The 17,158-nt window shown below is 38.3% G+C and overlaps 1 protein-coding gene across 1 annotated transcript in view; it reads left to right on the top strand.

The window, feature by feature from the left end:
- Positions 1-6,912, top strand: part of ENPP3 (ectonucleotide pyrophosphatase/phosphodiesterase 3) — a 40,770-nt gene extending 33,858 nt beyond the window's left edge. The window contains exons 21-25 of the mRNA XM_010074954.1: positions 1,082-1,217; positions 1,724-1,801; positions 3,207-3,339; positions 5,002-5,158; positions 6,685-6,912. Coding sequence (XP_010073256.1) covers positions 1,082-1,217; positions 1,724-1,801; positions 3,207-3,339; positions 5,002-5,158; positions 6,685-6,858 — 678 coding nt within the window. The 3' untranslated portion in view covers positions 6,859-6,912. The remainder of the gene's footprint in view (positions 1-1,081; positions 1,218-1,723; positions 1,802-3,206; positions 3,340-5,001; positions 5,159-6,684) is intronic.
- The last annotated feature ends 10,246 nt before the right edge of the window (positions 6,913-17,158 follow it).

Genomic DNA, 17,158 nt, shown 5'->3' with positions numbered 1-17,158 from the left:
TACAAAGGACATATTGCTAAAATTAAATGAATGTTATTTTTGTATTGGGATGTACACTTGCTTGACAATGACAGCTTATCTGTTCAGGTGGCAAAGGCAGTCTCTTGTCTTTTATATTTCATATTTCATTGCATGTGGTACATGTATTTTCCATTAATATATAATCTGACCATAATATGGGCATCTATAGGAATTCTCATTAAAGTAAGTAAAAAAAATTAAATCAAGGAGTACAAATAAGCACAAAAAGAACATTCCAGTTCTTTATTTCTGCTCAGTTTTAACCAATCAAAATAAACAATGTACTGAAAATCAATGTGGATGTTTACATACCGTTTATAAAGGTATAAAGCAAATACATATGTTCCATTCTTACCAAAATTAATATAAATTACATGTAAATGAGTATGAAAAAGAAAATGCAGTTAAACACAGAAAAGCATATTCTGATGTTCTAGTTAATGCTGTCGTAAAATTATGATTAAGGTTATAGAAAAGGTTATAGAAAAATCAAGTAAAGGTTACAGAAACAATTATACTCATCAGAATCTCTTTTGGCCACATCTTAGCTACTGTGCATGTTAACATGTCTCAGTGAAGTTAGTGAAGCTAGCCAGTAAAATGTACTGAATTTACTCTTTAATTTATTTAGCTTTAACGCTTCAGCAGCACAGACTCTTATTACGGAGATAACATCCGCAGATGCTAAGATGAGGCAATATCGTCATCTTTATATACTAGCTGCTTTCCAGGAGGGTGTGACATCAAGTTTGTGTTTCCAGAAATATGTAAAAGTGATGAGTGAGCCAAACTTGTCACTTGTTTTGCCTAAGGTATAACCTTATTTTGCTACTACAATTTTATGTGCTGCATAAGGATTTCCCTGAATTACCTAAAAACAGAAGTAGAGGAAAAAAACTAGGCAGAAAACATCAGTGTCCATTACTTGCATTGGCCTGATTCACTGTGAAAATAGGAGAAGATTCAATGAAGTCCATTCTAGAAAGTTAAAACCATACAAAGCATTGGGTTAGCCACAGCCGTGGGTGTAATGCTTTTTTTTTTTTTTCCCTTTTCACAGGAAAACACGTCTCCTCTTCCTCCCACTCTTTCAGACTGTCTGCGGGCTGATGTTAGAATCCCTGTTGCTTGGAGCCAAAATTGTTCCAACTACCCAGAAGGGCTGACCTTCACCCGCAGTTTCCTCTATCCTCCCAGTGAGCATGGTTCTTTTTATAGCTAGAGCTTAGAAAGTCTTAATCAGCTGGATGTGGGTTTATGTTTAAACATATACCCAAACACCAAAACAAACTTCTTCAGATCAGGAGGTTGGGCAGAAAAAGGTTTCCAGTGTTTGTAGACTGACCAAAAGCAGGACAGCTGCTACTTGTATCTATATATTTTCAGTTTAGAACATTTGGGTTTTTCTTTAAAAAATGGAACAGCTTGAATGTGATGAAAACTGGTTGGAAAGATGTAAAGGGTTGGAGTGAAGGGCTGTCCCTCTTCCTTTGTGCGAATATTAATTTCCTATTGTCAAATCTGATAATTATCGAACAGATTGTATAAACAATTTTGGAGATATGTTTGCAGTAGGATCATACCCTCATAATCAAATGTAAAATATAATTGAATTACATGTACCTGCAATTTATAGTGACATATGAATCAAATTTGTCGTTGTATAGTATGTCATTAATTTATACTTTGCTCTTTGATATAGACTTCAATTCATCTGCCCTTGACCAGTATGATGCCTTACTCACCAGCAATATTGTTCCCATGTATAGAGCTTTCAGAGGTAGGTTGCAAAGTTTTGATTAATTTTGATTAATTTTCTGTAATTATGGTTCTGGATTTAATAAAGCTATGACAAGGACTTAAAAACATGAATGCATGGCCTGCAGTGTATGCCAATCTTGTACAAATATGTTTAGAACTTTTTAAAAGTAGACATGTGAAATTTTAAAACACAGTTATATGTAAGTTCAATTTTTTCCTGTGTATAGTCTTGTCTGAAATCTGCTTAGGTGTACCTGTTCTGAATTTTCTCTTCATCTCCTGTGTACTGTCCTAACATAAATGCTAGCTGTGAAACTCTCATTAAAATATCCCCCTGGGGAAATGCTCAGGGTGAATGAAAATGGCACTTTTATTTCCTTTTGCAAGGCCTCAAGAGAAGACAGGAAAAGTTTGTAAACAATGCCCTGACACAGTGCCTGTTTCATCAAGCAGAAACTCAAACCAGACAGTATTAATCTTTGAATATTTATTTCAGGCAGATGTTTCTATTATACAAGTGCAGTAAGCTACTACTCTTTCTATCCAGCCTGACTCACATTTGTTCATAATCAACAATAAGAAATTTTCTACAGCTGCATATCATCCTGTTTTGATCTTAGGTCTAGGCTCATTTTTAGACAAAGGTGTAGAAAGAGGAATTGCATAAGGAAAAAGCTGGAGGAAAAGCAATGGTGTAATTACCTTTCAAATCCATTCAGACCTCATTTATTCATTCACTAATGTCATATAAAAACCAGAGATCCAGAAAACCTGAGTGGCTTTAATCTTCCAAGTAAATCAAAGACATTATAAAAAGTCCAGTTTTCCAAGGAAAACTCTACAAGAGATTTAAACTTACAAGAAGTTACTCTAGACCATAAGCAAGAGATAAATCAATAGGGGATGCCTAAAACCCCGAAACTCATCTGGGTTTTTTTGCCATGATAGCTGTAAATATTCAAATAGTCTCACTAGCTTATATCGTACAAATTTTATTTCCTCAAATAACATCTGTGAAATAAGCCTAATTGTGATATTTGACATGAGTTCTCTAGATTTAGACTAATTCTCAGGTAATAAATATTCCTCTCACAAAGCTGTTCTCTCAGTTCCTACTAATTGGCACAGTTGCAGGTGCTAGCAGATAGGCCAGAAACGAATGACCTCTCAGTTCTAGAATTGTAGCTTCAGCTTCAGATTGCAGAGCTGTAATAGCATTTACTGTGCCTCCTTCAATGGAGAGTGAGAGTATGTCCCTTCTGATGAAATCCAAATTTTGTGTAACAAAGACTTGATTTTACAGGCAATTTAGTTTGGAACTTTTTGTTATTCAACTATAGCAAAAGGAAATAAGTTCTTTTTCTTTAGTGGTGAAATAACTTCAAATTTGTGTTGAATATGCTTGTATTTTCTTTTAATGACAGACATATGGGACTATTTCCATAATGTGCTTCTTCAGCAGTATGCTAGAGAAAGGAATGGAGTAAATGTTATCAGTGGACCAGTGTTTGATTACAATTATGATGGCCATTTTGATACTCTTGATGAAATTAAGCTGTAAGTACATGGAAAATACAGAAGTCAAACTCCAAATTATTTCCCATTGTATTTCCACACAAAGAAACTTCTGTTCAAAAAGAACATGAAACAAGTATCACAAGAGAAAGGAGTATTCTCTTTTTAATACTACATCCACTGTTACTCATACAACAGCAAATACTCTTGCAAGCAGATACAGTACAGTAGAAGTTGAAGTTCCAGTAAAGAGAAAAAAGTTTTGCAGTTACATGTGTATCTATGTACGCACGCACAGATACAGAACAATAATTTGCGTCCCAAACTTATGCCTAGATTTTTGGGCCTCTGCAACAGAAATACTGGGAGAATATATGACATGTAAATATGCAGAAGAAGTGATTAAGCATAATTTTCTCATTTTCATGTTGTGCTCACTCACCTGTTTGTTATTTCTCCCTGTTGTCTCAAACTGATATGTTCTATCAAAGATCAGATTTCTGTGTTTGTCTTCACTGACTCATGTAACTGGGAATGTAAAATGTAACTTTCCTGAGTGGTACCTTTGCATAGCTATGGCTTACACAGGTCACTTGAAGGTCTGACAAATTCTAGGTACATTTCAGTGAGCTCTGGTAGCATAACAAAATACATTTAAAAATTCATCTCTGTGGAGAAACAGGAATAAGAGAAGACATAAAATCTATAAAAGAGAAATATGAAAGATAAAGAGCAATTATTTATGTTAGTGAATGAGCAGAGAAGGAGAGAAAAACAGAATAAGAATAAACAACTTATATTGTTCCAAATATAGGGAAAATGCCTTGTGACAGTAAGAACACTTATGTAGTAGAAAAGTGCTGGGAAATCTGCACATCTGAATCTGTCACTGGAGATGTTTTATTCAAGGCTAGACTTAATACCACATCTGTCAAAAATGGTTTGAGAAAGGGAAAATCAGCTCTGCCACGAAGTAGGAGGGTGGAAGGGAGGAGAGACTAGAACTTCCTTCCGAGCAGAATGTTGTAATACCCAGTTGACCACATAATGTTGCCTACAGTTTGGAATAAGCATGTTTTATTCAGCATGGTTAGTCAGTCATACAAAGCAGTATAATAATTTCAGTGATGGTGTTTGGGTGAATACCGAAGGCATACAGTAAATTTGTGAAGCATTCAGTTCCTCCTAAGGTTATACACAAAAGTAACCATGTTCATGGAATAGTCAGAAACAGGAGGCAGACATTCTGCATCAGGTATCCTAAACTAGTTTCTATAGCATATAGCCATAAATCATCATTCTGGCATTTCTTGCTGGCAAGAAACCAGAGTCTAATTTTCATGTCACTCTTCTCCCATTCAGTTTCATGTGGTTGAAATTCTTCATGTAATGAAGGGCAGATATGATGCTCTATCCTGCCTCCTCCAGATGTAGAGATCTCTGGCTTTGGCAAAATAGAGTGTTGACGATGGAAGCAATCCTATTGGTTTCAGTGGGACTGCTTGTAACAAAGGGACTAATCCACGAGTGTTTGGCTATTTATGAAACAGATAGTGAGGCTGTCTATCCCATCGGTATTAATTTAAATTATAACGTAAATAAAAGTCATATAGTAGTGAAAGATCTATGTTCTATAAATGACTAATGGTATCAGTGGTTTTAATGCTTGATCTCTAGATAAATCCCTTAATGTTTGTTTTATAGGCATGTAAACAATACAGAAATCCCTGTCCCAACCCATTACTTTATGGTTCTGACTAGCTGCAAGGACAAGTCCTATACACCACTGAACTGTTCAGGCTCCTTGGATGCTTTGTCTTTTATCATTCCTCATCGACCTGACAACACTGAAAGCTGTGCTGTAAGTATAGTTCTAAGCTCCCATGTGCCAATGAGCTTTGTGAACTGATTCCCAGTCAGATCCAGTCATCTGGAGAATCTTTGTAAGTCTAAGTGATTAATTAATTAATTCCCCATGAATTGAGAGTGACTTGAGAGCTAGAACGGTGACTAGGAGAGCAAGAAGCTCCAGGAGGTGCAGCTGGAAACAAATAAGCTGATAGGAAGCAAGGAAGAAGAAAGGAGGGTTTGATAAGAGGACCTGGAAATGCTGTCACCTGAGAAGGGCTGAGAACAGCAGCACAGCCAACAGGGTGATGAGATAGCTTTATGGTAGGCTACAGGATAAACTTACTCCAGAGGTATCGGGGCACTTTGACTGTTACTCCCTTCAGTGTAACTAGAAGAATTCCCTTAATTCTTTGTTCTGCCTAAGCAGAAATTAGACAGTAGGCATTTAGATGGATAGGTCTGCAGTTGAAATTCACACTTGAATTAAGTAAAATCTATGCTTACCACTAACAGTGTAAATCTCATGTTTTGTAGCAATCAAAATAAATTAGGGGAGTGTAATGAATTGTTGAGTCAGCTGAGTGTCTATTCCATAAACTCTGGGAGGGAGAAGGTTCCTTAGCTCAGTGTGTGTATTACAGTCTCCCCACACACAAATGTAGCTGCACAGACTTGAACTGGTCCTCAAAGTAATACAGTTGTGTTTATGTAGCTTATTTATAACTTTGAACTCATAACTCTGGACAGGTACAAACTTGTGCTTCTTAGAAACAAGTTGGGTGTCTCCTCATTTGTGATGTGGATAATCCACAACTGCCAGTGATCTTTTTGGTAGCTGAGAGTTGACTAAATATACAATATAAATAATTTGAATTAATTAGTCTTTATACCTTAGAAATTAATATCTGTTATTTCTAAAGTTTAGCAACAAACCCCGAATATCATTGTACTTTATATTCATTGTGTCTTGCAGTGATGTAGATTTAGTGAACCATTTGTGTCAGAAGCAGAAATTGATAATGGAAAAGCAAATTACCATCTGTTTGCAAGAAAACCTTTGTAGTAAAAGAACTGAAAAACAACATTTTTGACTGATTAGTACTTACATTTCCATTGTTTTCCCTGTCTATCTAGCAATAATTATTGCTGTCCAACAATCAAGACTGAGCTACTGTTAAGACTTTGCTCAGGTTGTCAGGTGCCTGTTGTTTGGCTAGCCTGAGTGCTGCAGCTATTTTATACCTTAACTAAAGCTGTCTTTACTTGTGTGTTTAAAATATGACTCAACTGTACTTCGTAGTTAAAAATCATACTTGCCATTTCAGCATAATTTTGCTTCTCTGTTACTTTGGAGGTGCGGAGATGGGACATCCATTTGGTTCTGTTTAAATGAGACCCTAAATGCAAGGCTGCAAAGATGTCTAGGAAAACTTGAATGAAGTTTCACCAACTTTAGTCTGTCAAACCAGTTCAAACACCACCAAGCAGCAGAATGCCTTTTATGTGTTTGAACACTGTTCTTGTTTGTTTTGGCAGGAAAATAAACCACTTTCTGAATGGGTTGAAGAAAGGGTTCAGGCTCATTCTGCACGTGTTCGGGATGTGGAGCTGCTAACTGGACTTTACTTTTACCAGGAAAGAAATGAACCCATCTCCGAGATCTTACAGCTGAAGACATTTTTGCCAATATTTGAGAATGAAATTAACTGAGTATCTTTTAAAAAAATGTCAGTGCTTGGAAGAAAGCACATTTAACTGATTTAAAGTATGTAAGAAACACGACTACAGCTCTTCTATTGGAAAACACTCTTATGGGAACTAATTTCTTTTTTCAGATTCATGTTATTTGGTCAAGTGTTTTGTGCTCACTGAATAAAAATTACCTAAAGTAAATTAAATAATAATTTCTGAGCCAGGCATTCAAAACAGAATATTTTATTAGTAGTGGTTTGAAAAAAAACCTGCAAAAGGAACCTGTTTCGTAGTAGAGAGACAGCAGAATTATAAACTGTATAGAAAGTATTTCTGTAATTAATTGGAAAATGAAACAGTTTGACAGGAGTATGTGTGTTTATCAGAGAGGTTATGGCCTGAAGTGTTCTCAACTTCTCTTTCTCACCTATTCTCCCAAGGAAACTGCTATGTATTTAAAAAACATATTCAGACTTGCAGAAATTTTGTATATAGTGGAAGTGTCTTCTATGACCATCCCCTGTGTTTTCCCCTTGGGTTAATTAATTTTGCTAGTAACAAGTGAAGTGACATTAGAGTACGTGAGCTACATTCTGTACCCTTCGGAAATCTTAAAGCATTCTGAACATGAAGATGTAAAAGAAATGGTCTAGCCAGAAGCATTTTGTCTGGATATTTACCTGTATTTGCAATGATTTCCAAATGCCTGGCAATACCTAAATGTTTGTCTATTTTTTAAATAGTTAAACCTGAGATTAGAGCATAAAATTATTTGTGACATCCAAAAAATAGTGTTCCTTTCCTTAGTGACTTTATACACACAGACTCTGACTCACACAGTGCTGTACACAAATTACTACTGAGGGCAGGTAAGGGGGACAAGGCAGTGGAAATTCCCAGATTCTGCTATTACAGAAATGTCATGCATTAATTGAGTGTTGAGCTGATTTTCTCCACTGAAAATGCTGCTAAGTGCAGGTATGAATAACAGGAGACAATTGACCATTTGTGTGATTTACAGGCACAGTGGAGCAGTTTTAAAGAAACATGTCAAAGAGTGTTTCAATCTGTAACTAACTGTGGACTGAAGGAGATATGTCTGTTTAAAAAAGGAAATTTTAAAAGCCTATATGAAAAAAAGCCCAAAACCACAACAGGACATTTTTTTCCCCATGTCTTAGATGATAGTGTATGCACATACATGCCAAGTGTAGCTTAGCAATATTTATCTTACAGTGAGAGCATCAAGATTTGTATCTTTGGTTAAATGATTACACTATCTCCTTGAACATGGGATTGTATTTCACCCTGCAAATCTGTGGCATCTAAGTCCGTCAAGGTAAATTGGAGACTTCTGATAAACTGCGTTAATCAGGAATACAACTGATTTTTCACTGCATAGTAAATCATACCCTAACTCTAGTCAATGAATCTACATAACACATAATAATTTAGGCATGTAAATTAACTAGTCTAGAATCACAAAATTAATTTCAGATATAAGAATAAACAGTGAGTATAATATTTGGTATGTCTACATTAGCAATTTAAAGTAGAACTAACTTGACTGATGTGATGTTGTTGTGACTTGATATATTTAAAATGGAATTAACCTGTGTATCACCAACCATGGCAGCAATACAACCTTCAGGCCAATACTCTCGTTCAATTATGAAAGCAAATTTCTGGTGTAGATATGCCTTTGTGAACAGCTGCACTCATGATTGAATTATGTATATCTCTGGGTACCTGCATGATGAAATAATCTATTTGATGTTTACCCAGACTTTTGAAAACTAATTTCATCCAGGCTCTCACACACAACAGGTTCTAGACTTAAATAGCAACAAAATTAATTCACTGTCCTCCTTTAGAGGGTTCTTTAATATTCTTTATCAAAATGTCTAACCTCCCCCCTCAAAAGCACCTCATCCTGATGATAAAAAAGTTGGCCCATTTTGTGTAAAGATCCCTGCCAGTGCTTCTGGCAGTACTGTGTTCCCTCTCCCCAGAGGATGTAATGTCTATCTGTTAGTTGATCTTGTGGTTTCACAGGCCTCCTAGAACCTGTTGCATTTTCTATTACAGAAGCAACCATGGGAAGTTTTCTTTCCCCTGTTGCTACTAAGTTCAGCCAGGGAGCCTAGTCATGCACTGCATTAAAACATGTCTCGATTTCTGACTGATGTGGTGGGAAACTGTGGGCTAAGTTTTCTTGCTTTTCCTTCCCTAGTTACATGAGCCAGTGCCTGCATTGGAGATTGGGAGAACTAGTAGTGAAGTGGATGGAATGATGATTAGAGGACAGATTTGGCTCTGTGTACCACCCTTGTATCGCATCATTAAAGCTGCACATGGGAGGAAGTGCAGCTCTCAAACCCTGGGGATATATGCAAGGAAAATTCATTGATGTTTGGGCTTTGGTGACCTTATCTAAAATTTTTAACAGGTTCATAGGCTTACACAGGCATTTTTTGTTTAAATTTGTTTAAATAAATGTAATGCCTTATCCATTTATAGAAATAAAAAAATCTTGCCAGTTCATAAGAAAACACTCAATACTGTGTACATAGGGTGCAATATGAGTAGAGATATAGCCTGAAACTTATGCAGTTCCTGAAGACATTTGTATGGATCTTTTCCTTTTTGAAACAGAGTAGCTTCTGCAATTAGCATGGAGATGGAAAAGAACAGCTACCTCAAACAGAATTAATGTGCCACCAAAGCTACAAACTCCAGCACAGTCATTCCAAGAATCCAAAAAATGTATTTTATTCAAATAACGTTGACCTGGAACATTTCAGCCACTGAAGTTCCAAGACACTCAACTGGTTGTCCTGTTTTGCATATCAAAAGCAAAGAATACTTATTCTTCATTAAAGTTATCAAATATATGAAAGTTCTGGTACATAGAGGACAGTAGGAGGGGAATAAGTTTGATCATGCACTTCAAAGGCAGTGAAACCATATGTGACATTGTAAGAAGTCTACTTGGGACATGTTCTTTACTATAGAAAAGCAGGACAAAAAACAGTTGACTGACTGTATCAAATTTATTTTTTTTTTTACCAGAAATGCTGAGAAATTCACAAGTTAAAATAAAGAAAATGTAAAAGTAACAACAAATACACTGTAACACATAGTAAAACCAGCATATGACAAATATTTAATCTAAAAACATGTTCCTTCTTTGATAACCACTTTGCTTTGTTCTGAGAACTAAGAAATAATGGTGTTTCTGAAAGTTGCAAACTTTTATTTCCTAGGGGATGTGGGTATAACTTCCCTGAAACAGCAAGCCCTTTGTTTCTGTGGTTTTTAGACAGTTTTGGGAACTCTAGTATCAAGCTGGAGTGGAATAGGTGTAAATCAATCTACTGACTGTAAAAGCAGATGTTGCTGAGCCCCAGCTCTCATAGACACCTTACGTGTGAGAATTAAAAATGTAAATTCTGTAAAACATGATGTTCCACAGACCACTACGGAAGGTGAGAAACTGAGCACCCCTGTAGCCACGGAAAATCTGAACTCAGGATCTGGCTGTTTCCCTCTCTTATGGGTTTTGCTTTTTTTATTTTGTTTTGGTTTGGTTTTTTGTTGTTTTTTTGGGTTTTTCTGTTTTTTTGTTTTTTTTCCTGTGTGTGTGTTTTAGAGAATTAGAACCAAACCTCTAAGCACTACCTATAGCTAGTCTTGCCTCTGTAGCAAGGCAGGGTAATAGCAAAAGAGAGAAGCCAAGGGAAACACAGCCTACCCTGCTCCAAAAAAATCCTGCAGCCAGAGCAGGGGAAAGCTTAATTGAATTTTTTTTTAGCAAGTGTTAATGTGTTTCACTAGCACCGCACCCTAGCCCTGTGAGACTGTCAACATATAAAACAAACTTTTTTTTTTTTGTTAATTTTTATTGTAGAGACCGCTGGCTTTTTGTCAGTACCTCCCTGAAGGCTACCTTCAAAATTGAGTGCAGACATTTAAATGGCACATAATACCCTTGACTCCTATCTTGGACATTTGTCTTTAAGGAAAATAATATTAATGGATATAGAAAGGGCTGTTTTTTTCAAATTACCTCCCACACTGGTCCTGCAATGTTTGTACACAGGATGATGGGATTTTTCATGTGCAAAATGTACAATTCTGTTTACAAGTACACATTTTTTCTACCCTAACTGTAATGTTTCTGTGCAGTGCAGGGAGTTCCTGCCCCTGGGTGAGGAGCTGTCAAGAAGTAGGCAGGCAAATCTGTCATGCCTCTGGACTTGATGTCTTGGTAAAAGTGGAGTTTCAGAAGCGTCCTCTTAATCGAGCAGCTCTTGATTAAGAGCTCTCCCCTGCCCATCACATTTCCCTCAGGGTGAGGGAAGTGAAGACTACTGGAATGACTTTTCTTCACATAGTCTGGAAGTAGCAGGAACTTTGAATCCTTCTCAGTCCTTGGACCAGAAACCAAACAGGAGTGTCCTCAGAAGGATGAAAAGTGGTGTGTGGAATGTGATTCCGTATCAGTCAGACATGAAGCGGCAGGAGTCTTTTGCCAAGGACTTACGAATGTATATTATGGAGACCTAGCAACTGGTGTGGCACATAAACCAAACTGCCCACTGTCCAGGAAGCTCAGCCACAGCCTGCTTTGTCTGTAATGGCTGGAAGTTGGACAGCAAGTGCTTCCCAAGGCTGGCTGCAAGGAAGGGCAGATCTCTAGGTCTTACTCCACATGAGAAAAATGTGGCTGGGGAGAAGAGGACTCCAGTTTTCCAGATGCTCTCTTAGGAAAAGGAAACCTGCAGAGTTCTGTTTGCTCTCTAGCTTGCCTCTTATCACTGAGTCAGACTGCTGCCTCACAGATGGAACAACTGAACAAAGGCATGTGTGGTTTTGCACAAGATTAGGGACTGTAGAGAGTGGTGTTACAAGCTGAGAGGCAGGGTGGTCTCATCTGGGCAGGCGGTGGGCACAGTCTTTCCTTCCTACCAAAGAAGGGGCTCAAGTAATCTGATATTTGGCAGTAAGGCAGTAAGGAAGCCATTTATCTGGCTGGATGTACCTCAATAACAGATGTCGTTCACAGTTACAATAACAGCAGGAGACGATTTAGAAACCACTCTCTTAGGAGAGCCATGGCTGGACAAGTGAATTTTTACCCCATTGTGTCTTCAGCGAGATCAACAGTTCACAAACAGATATGTCAACCATACCAACTCCAGCTGTGCTTGCAAGGCATACAAAACCAAGAGCTTTTTAATCATTTGCATGGATGCCTGTAGTGCTGTGTAGCTGAAAGAGAAATGAGCTATTGGTTAGGCTCCACACTTTGACAGGGGGATGATAAGCCAAAGTTCTTTCATTTCCTTAAAAAAAACCTGCCAGGTTTTTTTTTCCTCTAATTCTGCCCTTTAGCCACCTGTGTTCTAAGCAGGCCCCAGACAGGATATCCACAGTAATTCGGGAGGATCTTGTAGGGTAAGGACCACTTGTAGGGTAAGACAGGAAAAACCCAAAAAGACCTGAAACTTGAAGGTTAGTTTAGATGCATTTTCTCGATCATTGCAAACATAGTGGATCTTAATACACCCATGAAGTTTTTTCTTATGTTTAAGTTGAAATTTCTGTCACTGGGCACCACTGAAAAGAGCCTGGCTCCATGCTTTTTGTGCCCTCCCTTCAGGTATCTGTACACACTGATAAGGTCCCCTCGAACCTTATTTTCATCACACTGAACAGTCCCAGCTCTCTCAGCCTTTCTTTGTAGAAGAGATGCTCCAGTCCCTTAATTACTATAGTAGCCCTTCACTGGACTTTCTCCAGTATATCCATGTATTTCCTGTACTGGGGAGCCCAGAACTGAACCCAGAACTCAAGGTCTGGCATCACCAGTGCTGAGTAGAGGAGAAGGATCACTCCCTTGACCTGCTGGCAACACTCCTCCTAATGCAGCCCAGGGTACCACTGGCCTTCTTTGCCACAGGGGCACAATGCTGGCTTGCGTTCAACTTGGTGTCCACCAGAACCCCCAGATCCTTTTCTGCCAAGCTGCTTTCCAGCTGGGTGGCCCCCAGCATATGGTGGCGCCTGAGGTTGTTCCTTCCCAGGTACAGGACTTTGCACTTCTCCTTGTTGAACTTCATGAGGTTCCTATCCATTTCTCCAGCCTATTGAGGTCCCTCTGGATGGCAGCATGACCTCTGGTTATGCCACTCTTCCCAGCTTTCTGTCATCAGCAAACTCACTGAGGGTACACTCTGCCTCATCATCTAGATGATTAATAAAGATGTTGAACACTATTGGACCCAGTATAGACTGCTAGTGACTACTCAGCAATGGGAATGCCTCAAGGGTTGCAAGGATAATCATTGTGCTTTTTCCAGAATGCTTTTTGAAGCCAGTGGTTTTATTTATTGTCACAAAATTTTCTTACTGGCACAATACAAGCCTGTTATTCTGTAGGCATAACAAAAGGGTTTTCTCAAAGTCCTGCATTTCAGATATGCAAAGCTTTTTTGTATGAGCAGCTTAACACTCATCTGCACAGATGGAAGCTGTATCAGTCAGATATAAACATAAAACACTCAATTTGATAAACCAAAAATCTTTTCATAACAACTATGGGAACTAACAATCTTTCTTTCCTTCTCTTATTATCATATGCAGGACATGCCACAGAATCCTCTCTCAAATCTCAGGAGTAACCAGCTCTCCAGGGGAAGATAGAGGACTAATGGGGAATGGCTGAGAAAAAGCATTTTGGAAAGGAATGCTCCTTTTGCTTTGCAGGCAAGACAGTGAATGTAATTTCCATCTATTCAGCTGTTCTGGTGTGGACTTTTTTTGTCCCATTGCTGTTTGTTTTCAGGAGAAAAGCTGATAGATTTGTGTCTACCAAAACAACAGTTGTGAATACCATTTATATAATCTCTAGAACATTTGGATATTCCCATCAGCCAAGAAGGCAAAGTGTGCTTCAGAAATGATAGTTGGTTTTAATTTATCCTTACGAATTTCTCCTCCATTTTGGGCAAAAGGATGGTTTTTCTGTATCTGGGAGCACATTTTCATGCAGCAGCAGATTCCAATGACACAAGTCTGTGGCCCTCTTTTTGAGTCTTCCCTAAGGGGCATTGTCCACATCTTTTCATCTCACTAGTTTATATTCTTCTATTTTTTTTGTTCAGATTCCAGATGCTGGATATCTCCCTAGCATTTTAGACCAGTCTTCACCTACAAGCAGGAAGAAGAGCAGAAAAAAGCACTGTCTGAATGCAGCAAAAAATAGAACATTCAGATTTCTGTTCCTTGGCATTTTTAAAAGCTTAACTGCAGACCCATGGGAAAGGTGAGTTCAAACTGTTGCTTACTCTAATTCTTTCCACAGAATGAGAAATCTTGCCTCATTTCCTTTCCTCACTTATGAGTTAGATCACATTTTGTGTGGTATGCAACTTAATCTCATGAGTAGTACACAGGTCTGGAAACAGTTCAGCTGCATAGGCTTAGGAAATATATGATCTTGTATTTGTTTTAGTAAATTTTTATTTATGAATATTGCCAACAAATTTCAGGCTCTGTCTGGCATATCAAACATGCTTCCAGTGGTTTGGCAGCAGATGATTCCCTACAATCTTGGTTCCTAAAGGCACAGTCAGATGGAGTGACAGCAAACAGGACACTGGTGTGAAAGCAGAGGAATGAGAAAAGAGAAGGAGATGGAAATCAGGCATGTTTTGAAAAGGACTGGTAATGTTTCTGTAGGAGACTGTGGGCTGTGGAGGGCACAAGGTTTGGTCATTGACCCCACTGTGTAGTTCACCCACAACACGGGGTATAAGAAGCAACCACATCAGTTTCTATTTTTCATGCAGTGTGTTACTGGCTGTATCTGCTGTCCAGCATTTTCCTTTTCCCATGGTTCTTGCTTATAATTTCTCTTACTCCAGTGTGTGTCTTTTTCTCTTCCCAGCCCCAGTCATGTTTCTCCCCTGCACCTTTGGCTCAATGTGATCTTTGGCTTCTCCAGCTGTTGCCACTTGCAATGAAAGGAGTCCCCATTCCTTTCTCTGACTTGGCCCTGAGCATTTGGCCCAACTGTGCCAGCCATATTCCCTAAACAATTAATTGGGAATAAAACCAGTAAACTAGCTCCCTGCTCTGTCTTTGGGACTGTGATCACCATCACTGTGCTTTCTCAGACCAGAAATCACGCTGCTTCTGCAACACATGACCTTCAGAAAGCTTGGTGTAAAAGTGATGAACTTAGTAATTAAAATCACATGGCTTCTGCCAAAGGAGAAAGGTGAGCTACGATAAGTCCAGAAATAAGCATTTTCAATAACAAAAGACTTTAAGATTTTATGATAACATCTATGTCATTGTAACTGTTCTCTGAGGTACTGATTTAATGTAGTGTACTGGTGTAAAGACCCTTGGATAGAAAATTTCTGTTGGTCTGAATGACTCGCGCATGAGAACTTGCAAGCAGACATCACTGTATGAGAAATGCTGTAAAACTGTAAGGATTACAGAAGTATATCTAGTTTTACTTTCAAAATCTTCCTCACATGCAAAATGTTTAAGAGAAATAATCCAGTGGAAATGTTGTCAGGGGTACTACCAAATGTTCTAGTTATTAAAAGATACCATATGATAAAATATGTGTATAAAAGCAATGTGGAAGCTTCCTAGAAATACAAATGAAAATAGAATAAAAGATTTTTGCATCTCACACAAAGACAAGCAGTGTATAGTTCAAAGTAGGAGGCAGAAATTGTTGCCTGCTATTAGTGCGGCTATGGAAAGCTCCCTCTTTTCCCGTCATGAACAGCCTAATACAACCAAAAGAAGATTGCTGTCACATTGCTCGACAGATTTGCTGATTGATTGCTGTAAAAAACTGCTCCTGGTGAAACACAACTGATGAGTGACGTAAAGTCAAAAGAGAAGTTGTCTAACTGATTTCTGGAATATCTCAGGAATTTATTAGACCCATTGTAAGAAAGATTATATTTCTTTATAAGAACTGATTTTCTATTTTCTATTATATATTTCTATACTGTGGTTAATGCAGAACAACTGCAGAGAAAAATAGCACTGACAAACTTTGTACGTTCTGGCTAAAGCTTCTGCTTTATGAATAACTGAATCCACAGTCTACTTCTTGTCTGACAAAGCTGCACAGCATTCTGGACAGCTATAGCACAGGATAATTATATATAGGATATGACACACCAATCTGTTGTTCATGCTCAGGGATCCTCCTGTGTGACGTCTTGGATTATATACTGAGGTTTGAGGTTAAACTGAAGAAAACAATGATTCCCTCCTGGTCTCTGAAAATCCATCTGTTTTTTAACTGCTCAGTGTCATTTGTGAACTGCTGTCAACTTCTATGTATCACTTGGAATACAAATGAGTTGTTCCATGTATTTTGGTGTTTATATAGCCACATGGGCTTGGCTGGACTGAGTGACAACTGCAGTGATGCCCTAATGGCCAAGTAAGGGAGAGGAAACAAAGAATTGTGTGATTTCTTCTTTAGATATTAATTCTGAGTGGTTTCATATATAGCTACTTACAGGTTTGGCCAGCTCAGACTAGATGGCACAAGGACTGTGTTATAGATATGGAATGACCATCACTGGCAGTGAAGTGTCCAAGAAATCAGTCTTAGTCATCCTGAAGCCTGTACAGAGTTCACCCAAAGCTGTAGCAGTCTCTTACCTAACCAAAAGCTCGCTTCAAAGTGAAAAAGCGTGACTGTCACTGGTGGCACCTCCCTGTCTTGTATTGCTGGTTGCCAGTAGCTAAGCAGCTTGTCAAATTTCACATGGTCTCCAGAAGTGGCAGGTGTAGGCAGAGACATAGTAGAGCTGATGTAAGGCTGGCTAATGCACATTGATGACACTTGTTTGTTGCTATTTAGTACATGAAGGGGACTTCAAACTGCAAGGGAACATTGTAATTCCCATTACTGAAGAGGTGATTTCAATTTAGAGCAGAAGAAAAGGAAGACTTCTGCTATGATATGGAAAATGAAGTCCCCATATTCTTACCTACTTTAATCTCTTCTCAAACAATAAGAGATTTTAAAAGATTTGCTGATCTCTGTCCCGCTGGGATTGGGACAACATGCTGAAACATACCAAACCCACTCAGGTTTGATGAAGGGGGAGCATTGCCAAGAGCAAATTCTACCATCCTGTATGCAAGCTCCTGATTTATTACCAAGGATTACATAACCTCAGTTTTGCTTTTACATTCTACTGACCTTCAGGTTTTGTCTGTTTTCCACTACATGGTGTTTCGAACCTGCTGCTTCTCACGATCA

Source organism: Pterocles gutturalis, unplaced genomic scaffold (assembly GCF_000699245.1).
Source record: "Pterocles gutturalis isolate BGI_N339 unplaced genomic scaffold, ASM69924v1 scaffold1012, whole genome shotgun sequence".
NCBI classification, from domain to species: domain Eukaryota; kingdom Metazoa; phylum Chordata; class Aves; order Pterocliformes; family Pteroclidae; genus Pterocles; species Pterocles gutturalis.
The sequence above is the reverse complement of the archived record's forward strand: the minus strand, read 5'-3'. Positions and strand labels throughout refer to the sequence as shown.